Source organism: Meleagris gallopavo, chromosome 3 (genome assembly GCF_000146605.3).
Source record: "Meleagris gallopavo isolate NT-WF06-2002-E0010 breed Aviagen turkey brand Nicholas breeding stock chromosome 3, Turkey_5.1, whole genome shotgun sequence".
NCBI classification, from domain to species: domain Eukaryota; kingdom Metazoa; phylum Chordata; class Aves; order Galliformes; family Phasianidae; genus Meleagris; species Meleagris gallopavo.
This window is the reverse complement of record NC_015013.2, coordinates 63,938,322-63,947,705: the sequence shown is the minus strand read 5'-3', so window position 1 is coordinate 63,947,705 and position 9,384 is coordinate 63,938,322. Positions and strand designations below refer to the sequence as shown.

The following is a 9,384-nucleotide window of genomic DNA, read 5'->3' as shown; positions in this document are numbered from 1 at the left end:
ATCACCCATGTTGGCCTAATGGTTACTAGCTGTGCCACAGGTGCAAACAGATATAACGCAAGACTTTATTATCTTATCAAGGTGAAGAGTAAACAGTAATATTAGAAAATGAGCTCTGTACCTTTCTGAAAATATGCCATTTTGGAAGGAAGCAATGTACAGTTTTCTTTTGTCTACTGGCATAACATCAACATAGCCACCCTCGTTGCGGACTACGCCAGCATGTACAGCTGCCCGGCAGATACTGGATATCTAAGAAAGAATAAGGAGAAGCTTAGTATTCATTTTTCTATTTCAAAAGTTTTTAGAAAAAAATAAAAATGTGTAAACCAAGTTTTAGGAAACGTGAAATAATTACACTCACTGCATGACTGATTTTATTAATCTTTAGTGTCCTTAAATCAGTTACATACAGATTAAGCCAATTTATAGAAGTAATACAGCCACTGTCTCTTCAGCAAGGTTTCACAGCATGATCCAAAAATCATTTATTTCGGCCTATTTCATTTCAAGAAAGAAACATGTTTAAATTCTTGGGCTTTTCACAATGAAAGGTTCCATCTGCCTTCATTTCAGTAGCAGAGAGGTAGTGAAAACCAAACCTATGTCCATGAATTATTATAAATCAGGAAATTCTGTTAAATCTCCAGTCATAGCCAAACAGTGGAACAGCACAGTAGCAAAGGCATACTGCAGTTGTATGTTTCTAGGAAGAGATGTCCTACCCCAAAAGTAAGAGGGATAGAGGACAGCAATTCCATCTCCATCTGAATAACCTCAAACAGAGGTGAAATGGTCCATATTCAAGGGAATATTACAATTTTTCTGTTCAGGCATGGGCTAATATTAAAAGCTAATTAGATTAAACTTACAATGTGAGCATCAATTCAAAGAGATCTAAAATAATTCCTTAAATAAGATAGTTGATTAATGCCAGACTAATGATTTTAGATCCTTAATTCTGAGTGAGGAAATACAGTTGGGACGTGAAGTCTCTTCAATTGCTTCAGAAGAAGAATTTTTCTATCACAAACTTTATGCAGGCAAAACTCTCTGTGAACTTAACAGCACCTTCTTCTGTGTGAAACCTACTAATTTTCTATCCAGAATCTATGTAGCACAAATAATATTTACAGGAGAGTTCAGTGACAATCTTGAAAATGCTAACTTAAATAATTGATTTGAACTTGCAGGTTACGCCTTCAACGATATTATCACTTTCAAGATATTTTAAATCAATAGCCATAAATATGAAGCTTTCTATATAGTGCAGAATGAAGGCCCCAATCTTCTTCAATACAAAGTGCTGCAAAGCATAGTTCCAGTTAGAACGAATCTCCATTTAAAACCACGCTATTTTGTGGAAAAACAAAAAAAAATTCACTGCAAAAGGTCTCTCCTCAATCAATCTTAAATTTGAAGCCAATATAAGTCAATAGCTGGTCACACGGACCACTGTTCAAGCAAGAGCTGCATTTCTTTCAGTTGTAACTGGAATAATTTATATCTGTTCCTGTAATCATTTTGTAATCTCAATACTATATAAAATCAGGAACTTAAGATACAAATGATTTTCCTACTCTTATTCCAAACACAAATGCTGCCAGCTTCAATGTTAACCAGTTTGTCTTTTGATGTTACAGTATTTTTGAAAGTAACGATTTGAAACTGTTCATGTAAAGAAGCTTTAGCAAAGATGCTTTAAAGTTTTTCCTTCCATAGTGCTGGCTGCGTTTTTGAACATGTCAGAAGTGATGCCGTTTATGCATTCCTCCATACTTTTTCCTTTCCCAAATCCACCAGACTTTCATTATATCCTGAACAGTAGTAGTCACTTTAGTTTTAGGGTTACAGCATCCTTTATGTACTCATATTATGGCAGTAGCTATCTATCAGATTGCTACTGTGTGATATCTGATATACAGGGGGATATCTACCTCAAGATAAGAGAAACAAATGGAAGGTATGAAAAGTAGAGGGTATAGAATACAAAGAGATTAGTATGAGGTGAAAACTCAGTCCACAAATAAGTTTATAGGCATTGACTATATCAACTGCAGTTGTAATTCATCTGTCCCAGACAAAGTGACAATATTCAGCAGACTGGAAGAACAGAGGATGAAATAATGGATGGTTTTCCTTTAGTTATGTTAGGGATAGTCATTGCAATGTCAAGGCTGTAAAAGGTGGGAAAATAGAAGGATAAAAGTTCTGTGTGGTGCTACTGACAAATCAGAGAAAAATCCCTTTCCGGAACAAGGGAAAAAGGAGTACTTGTAAAACACTGGGAATTTAAGAATGAATATATGATCAAACTGCAGATAGAAAAGGAAGTGGTTAAATAGTTTCCAGTGGATACTACCAAAATCGTTCTCTAAAGGTATATTTTTGAAGTGGTATCTGTTAATTACTTGTCTCTAATGAATATTTATGCAAGCAAATTCTTCTATATCTACTGAATGCAAGTGGCCTAAGCAGTAGTGCAAATAAATAGTCACATGCATATATGAATACATACATACATCCACAAATGGGGGGAAAAAAAAGAATTTGCAGGAATATCATAAAAAAATATTGATTTTCTGGAATTAACCAAGAAGATCTTTGACTGCAATTAGAAATACATTTGCTATGATACGTGCATAAATGAATTCCCTATATCTATGGACAAATCTGTGCATACAAGAAAATCTGAAAAAGAGGACACAATTGTTAGACATTTTCTATAAATATTTAATATGAAACTAGTTCAGTCATACGTTATAGTGTACAAAATACACAATCATATTAGATAGTGAAAATTTCAATTAAAAGCATCTTAGCTTTAAAATACTTTAATACTTTAAAATGATAGCAACAACAAAAAAACCTGCAGAAAATCATATAATGACAATACTATCAATAGAAAAATCTGCACAAATATAGATAGGATGCATCTGCCTACATCTGAGCTTGATGCTTTAGGAACCTTTTCTAGGAAATGAAGAGGAATGGACATCTCTGCTCGGCTATTCACCTCACACAGAGATAGACACTCAGAAATAGTCAAATGCATTTTCCACATTAGTTGTCCATCTACCTTACCACTACTAATGCAAACTGCTGTAAAAATAACCTAGAGGAGCAGCTTCAGTGATTATATCTACTATAGCAACACCTGAAGTTGGTAAAAAGACTCCCATCACTGGCTTCTTACCTGTTTTTCTGTCCATTTTTTCCTAAAAGCAGTATGGCTGTACACATTTCTATCCAGTGGAGATGAATAATGAGAAAGTATGTCTAATATCTTTAAAGCATAATTCCATAATTCTAACAAAAGCCATCTAGGATTTTTCCAGCCAAAATAAACATACACTGTAAGATGTCCTCTTGTATAAGTTAAACAGAAACAGGTCTTCTTTCTCTCACAACAAAGCCTCATCTATCTCACTGGGAAAATTTGGCTGTAACCTTTGGACTGAAAATTGTCTTCCACAAAATGAACCATCAATGAATCTTAATCTTAATCTCTTAAGCACATTAAGGACCAAGTTGCACATGCATAAATCAATGTTATTTACTAAACAGGAATGGCTTTTCAAACAGGTAGCACTTTTGTCAGCAAGTACAAAAGTGTTTTTAGGATAGGGACTCAAGTTACACAAGTAACCTAGCTGGTTGCCATACTACTCGTGATGACAGCTAAAAAATAGTTACAACATACAGCAAAATCTGCCACTACTTCCTGGCTTCTTCACAGAGAGATGACAAAGGATGTACATGGAAAAGAATATTTATTTAGTTCTGGCTATCCACTTGGGAACTAAACATGATGTACAGAAGACATGGCAACAAAAAAAGTTGATTAGGAAACAGAAGGACAGAAAATGCAACGTTAGTCTCTTAAAATAATACAATATGAGAAACTTTATACAAATATATCAAAATCCTTCTACAAACATTTAGCTATCTACAAAGATAAGAACTATCCAAAACAATAATACTGTGGACATTTATTTTCAGAGTAATTTTGGTTAGTCAGACAAAAAATATGGTTGCCTTAGGATCTAAAGGGCAAGGATTTAAATGGGTATACATTGTCAATAATGAACAAACCAATGGGAATTTAGATCAAAAATTGAGAACATGAGTCCAGAAGTCCCATGACTGAAGTCTACACTGAGTTTTTAACAAAATTTCCATTGAATTGTCTGAGTATTTAAAGACAAAGAACTTCTGAAAAGACTGTTAGGTACGTCTTTTTATTATATTAAGTGTAAAAAATTAGCATGTGGAAGAAAACTAAATATTTCTCTATTAGCATTATTTTTACATTATAGCTTTTCACAGAACTTTCCATTTCATTAGTTAATGCAACGTAGATCACAGAACTTACATCACAATAAATTCGTGTTCCAATGACTCGAGCATAGTGTGGATTTGCCTGCATACAGTTGTGAGGACAATACACTCTGAAATATTGAAAATAAAGCACAATTAGGAAGAATGATAAAAGAGTACTACTATAACATATTCTATATCAACATTAGTGAGTATTAATCAGTCTGATGGTGCATACAGAAAGGTCCATACAGATACTAGAAGGCTAACAGTTTTGAGCTTTTGATACTACTGACTGAAAAGGATTCCTAAAGTAACTTGTGATTCATAATAAAGTGCTTGAAAACATACTTCAAAGCTGTGGTCTTCTTCTCTTTGGATAAGTTTATGATATTTTCGTTTTACATATCTGAGTACAGTAATAAAGCCAGCGTATTATTATCTGCTTCTACAGATATCTGAACTGTACAGCTGAGTATCTTCTCAGGAGATGAATATTTCAATGAAGGTCTGCTATAGTGCTAATGCCACGGAAAATTAGCAACTCATAATGAGGGTCAGCGTTTAAAATCCTAGGATAAAATAGAAAATTCTGGAAGGTAATGAGATTCCTAGATCTGTTGCTATCCATGCCCTTGTTGATATTTCATATGCCACAGCCTTTGGGCAGTATTATCAGACAGGTCACCAAAATAAGCTGATGCAGCTGTGAGAGAGATTTTTGTCTAAAGGAAGTAAGATGTCAAAGAGTCCTTTGAAGACTTCCTGACTTATGGGCAGAGCATGAGGGAAAAACAAGGTTGCACAATCAATGCCATAGACAATCACACTTTTAGAATTAAGTATGTATACAGATTCCTAAGTGTATCACCACTGTTGAGAAGCTCTCTAAGTTGATACTTCAGAATTAATTAGTTCTTTGTGTGTGTGTGTTTTTGTTGTTGTTGTTGTTTGTTGTTTGTTTGTTTTTAAGCTACACACTATTTTTCTTCTTAATTAAGGTAGTTTCAGTTTTTGATTATGAAAAAAATAATAAAGGTAGAAGTATAAGTGTCCATTCCTGCATTCCACTCCTTCGCTTACTTCTCCACATCCTTCAACTAAAAAGCCAGAAGTCATAGCCAAACACCAAACAAGTCCTCGGACCCAAGTGCTACATGAAGGGATGTTTTCCTAGCAGTTCTGGCTTTGTACTTGCTTCCTGTTCTGGCGGTAGGACTGCTATGAAAGTACTCCTGTGGATATCTCTAGCTTAGCTTGCGGTAAATCATGCTACAGTGTATTTACCTTTGACTCATCTATGGTCTTAAGAACTGTTACTGATTTCCTTCCCCTAAATATTGAGGCACTGGCTTCTACTGAAGAGCTAAAACATAGGCTTCAAAGAAAAGGAGCATATATTTGACTGAAAGGTGTTAACTGACCTGCAGACCACACCTTACCTTAAAAACATATTCTTCAATCTTTTTACAAATATATTTGCTCACTGAATCCTCCAGAACTCCAAAAAAATTGATTACTTCTGTGATAAGTATCTGCATCAGTTCCTTTTAATTTATCTATCTTACAAGCAATTACATTGAAATAAACTATGTTTTGCTCAAGATGCATAGATTTAATAATGAACAGTGAAAAAGAAAAATAGATTTTCCTTTTCAGTCTTTAGTCTGATTTACTAAGATTTGACAAGGAGATGAAAGAAAGATCTGAACAGGCAAAAGAAAGTGAAATTCTTCTTATGAAAACAGCCAACGGATCATCTTCACCTACCTAACCATTTATTTAGACCTAAGATGAAAATATCGGGAAAATATTTCTGCCTTCACATTTACAGCTACTGCTGTCACCTTTGTTAATGTCAACTATATAACTAATATCAGATAATCGGTATCTGATATAAAATATGTAGCATTTTGTATTAATAAAAGATTCAAAGAATTTTACCTTGGACAGTGTGAAGCTGGTTTTTGAAATGGGCACAATTGTTCCACTGTTGTTTCACAGGTGATAGCTTGAACTGGAAAAAGTAAAATAGAAACCAATAAGTTTGTGCTATTTAGAAAATTGTAGTTTAAAATAAATGAGTTCATAAAAAATAAATGCTAACCTGTTACTTTAGAGACTGTGAAGGAATTAGCGGATTGGTATTTTCTGAAGAAGATATAACAGAAATAGTCAGTAAATAGCATTTCTTAATGTTTCCAGTCTTCTATGTCTTTTTAGTTAGGAGAACTTTCATACATAAATCTAAAAATAAACTTAAGACAGTGTTCTCAGTCAATTGTTACTCATTAAACCCACCCTACCCAAATGTGAATCTATTTGTTAGAGTAGCACATTTAGTTTGTACTCTCAGTAAATCTAATTAGAAACCAGGAATGCATGTTAAACTCTTTCAGGAACTTAGTTTGCTAAGAGATCATGTGTGCTAACAGCAAATTATGCAAACTCAAAATATATGTCCCTCAAAATGTAGTAAACAAAAACTATAGTTGAGAATTTTTCAGAAACATTCATTTACGATAAAGGATCATTCACTTGTTTGCTTGGATTGGTTCATGACATTGCATAGTCTACCAGTTCCATATTTGTTCCTTTACTGCCTTTCAATTTGTTTTCACTGTTACCTCATAGTTGGGTTGCCCTACCATTGCCAAACACTGATACAGGAACAGATGACTGTATTCTACTGTTGATTGACTAGTAGACATATGGTTTAAAATGTTAGCCTATACCCTGATAATAGAATAGATGGATAAAAACAACTGTATTAGCAATCCTGAATATAAATCAATGAAGAAAACTGGGAAGTTTGCTGTATGCTAAACTGAAATTTCTTTTTCTAAGTTTTGGATTATACACTATGAGTGAAATCGTCTTCATAACAATCATCAAATTTATGTGTAGCTTATGCAAGAATCCACTTAGAGACATTGGTGAGATAGCTGCAAGGTCTCCCTAGTCTTCTTGTTTGAAGGTTTCATCCATCAACACTAGAGAAATCCTGGTCAGGTAGTACTGTCATTTTACTGTAAACAGGTATCTTACAAAACTGAGAAATCAACTAATACAGAATTTGCATCATAACCTTGCAGGAGGGACATTTACTAGATGTGAAACTTTGGTAAATCTTTGTTTATCCCAACGGCTACAATTTAGGAAGTGACTTACTATGCTAATGCTGGATATCAATATTTTATAGATTCACTCTATAGTGTGAAGTCACAAACAGTGCAGGACATTAATGAAGAATTATGTCATCTGTACACACATACAGCAGCAGAAATTTCATGAAATATACTTGTAGAGTGGAAGCTACAGTAGCCTTTAATGTTCAGATGTGATACAACTTACATGTGTCCACTCTGTGATCTTATGATCTGTTTATCTCTTTGTCTCAAAACATTTAATGAAGAAATAATTATCTGTATGTTCCTTTTAAGGAGGTATAATTTAAACTGCAATTCAAATCATTTGATGACCAAAGAAACAGATAAATGTCAATGTCTGAAGTGCTACCTAGGTAGCCCAAATTCTAGCTACTGAACTTAGTCTAACTGGCCAGTGTTTCTCTGTATTCTGGGTTATGTAAATCTGTTTAAGAGAAAAATTACATCAGATTTTACAGCATGTGCAATTGGTTAGCACAGCACATAGACACAGCACAGCTTCTAATGGTTACACTAGGTTCACACACAAACCAAATACATAATTCAGCAAAATGCTGTGTTCTTTCAATTTGATATTACTCATACATTCTTACATGTACAGTATTATTACATATATACTAACTACACATAGTATTATACAGTTCTCCAGAATACATTAAGATGTAGTGGAGATTCCAGATACTATTAGTATCTTATATTCCAACATATTAATATTAATGCTGTTTTACCAATAGAAAATTGTGCATGATATACTCCAGTTTTATATGCTACTTTTCTCATTTTACTTTTAGCATAACAGGGAGTATCTGGATTTATTGTTACAGATCAGTCTCAGGACAGGCACCTGAACAGTGTAGTTCATGTCCAAATGAAGTTTCCACGGCACACAGTATTATCCCATCACTGGCCAATGCAGATATTGAGCAAAGTATTTGTGCAAAATGTCACTGAACTGTAATGAAACTATTAGAAATATAAGAAGAGATGCATTTTTGCTTGGTTCGTATTGTTTCTATGTGCAGTACAAGAGGATCACTTCCAAATACGAGCTTGGACAATTTTTGCCTTGTTAGCTGTCATACACTTCTGTGTAAGTGGACCAATACTAAATAAATTAACAGGTTTGTCCAAAACTTTTAAGGCAATCTATGTTAGTGTCAATATGTACTACTTTTCCTACAGCAATTCTATACAGTTACAAATGAATTAATCGTTCTGTCACTTTTCTATACACCATTAAATACTGGCTAAAGTTTCAAAATGGATACAATACCTGTATATCCACATAAACTTCTATAGTATTTTCATTTTTTTATGATAAAAGAAGTATGCAAAATACTACTCTTGTTACACATCTTGTATGAAATAACAGCAATAACAGCAGAAACAAATGAAAACTCTTCTACATGTTTTAATTTTAAGGAAGCTTACCCAATTGATTGAATGCCATTTCTGTAAGATTTGATGAAGTAATTTTTTCTTCCTTGCCTTGTGACATCAACCCAACCACCTTCGTTGTCTAGGATCCCATAATGTATTGCAGCTTTACAAATACTGGATTGCTGAAAAATAAAGTGTGAGGAGGAATTCCAAGTCAGAGAAAAACACTACTTTCTACTGCAATTTAATTCAGCTTTTAATTATGTCATTAAAAACTTGGTAGATAGTCTGTCAAGTTTGAAGTGGTCTATGTAAGTATTATTTCAAATGAAGAAAAAAATCACTTTGCCTTATTCAGAGATAAAATATACTCATTTATAATATATTCATTCACCTTTGCTCTTTTTTTCCTATACTATTTTTCAGTTATACATGATAAATTTTGCAGCAAGATATTAAGTTTACATATGTAGATCTGTCTTATCAAAGCAATTTGTGCCCACAGTCATACTTG

General features: G+C 33.7%; 1 protein-coding gene across 2 annotated transcripts in view; it reads right to left on the bottom strand.

Moving 5' to 3' along the window:
• The window catches only part of CRISPLD1 (cysteine rich secretory protein LCCL domain containing 1), a 33,697-nt gene continuing 24,313 nt past the window's right edge, over positions 1–9,384 (bottom strand). For both annotated transcript variants that reach the window (XM_010709046.3, XM_010709047.3), the window contains exons 9-13: positions 8,922–9,052; positions 6,428–6,471; positions 6,265–6,337; positions 4,376–4,451; positions 1–252 (exon numbers count right to left, since the gene is read on the bottom strand). In XM_010709046.3, the coding sequence (XP_010707348.1) occupies positions 16–252; positions 4,376–4,451; positions 6,265–6,337; positions 6,428–6,471; positions 8,922–9,052 (561 nt within the window). In that variant the 3' untranslated portion in view covers positions 1–15. The remainder of the gene's footprint in view (positions 253–4,375; positions 4,452–6,264; positions 6,338–6,427; positions 6,472–8,921; positions 9,053–9,384) is intronic.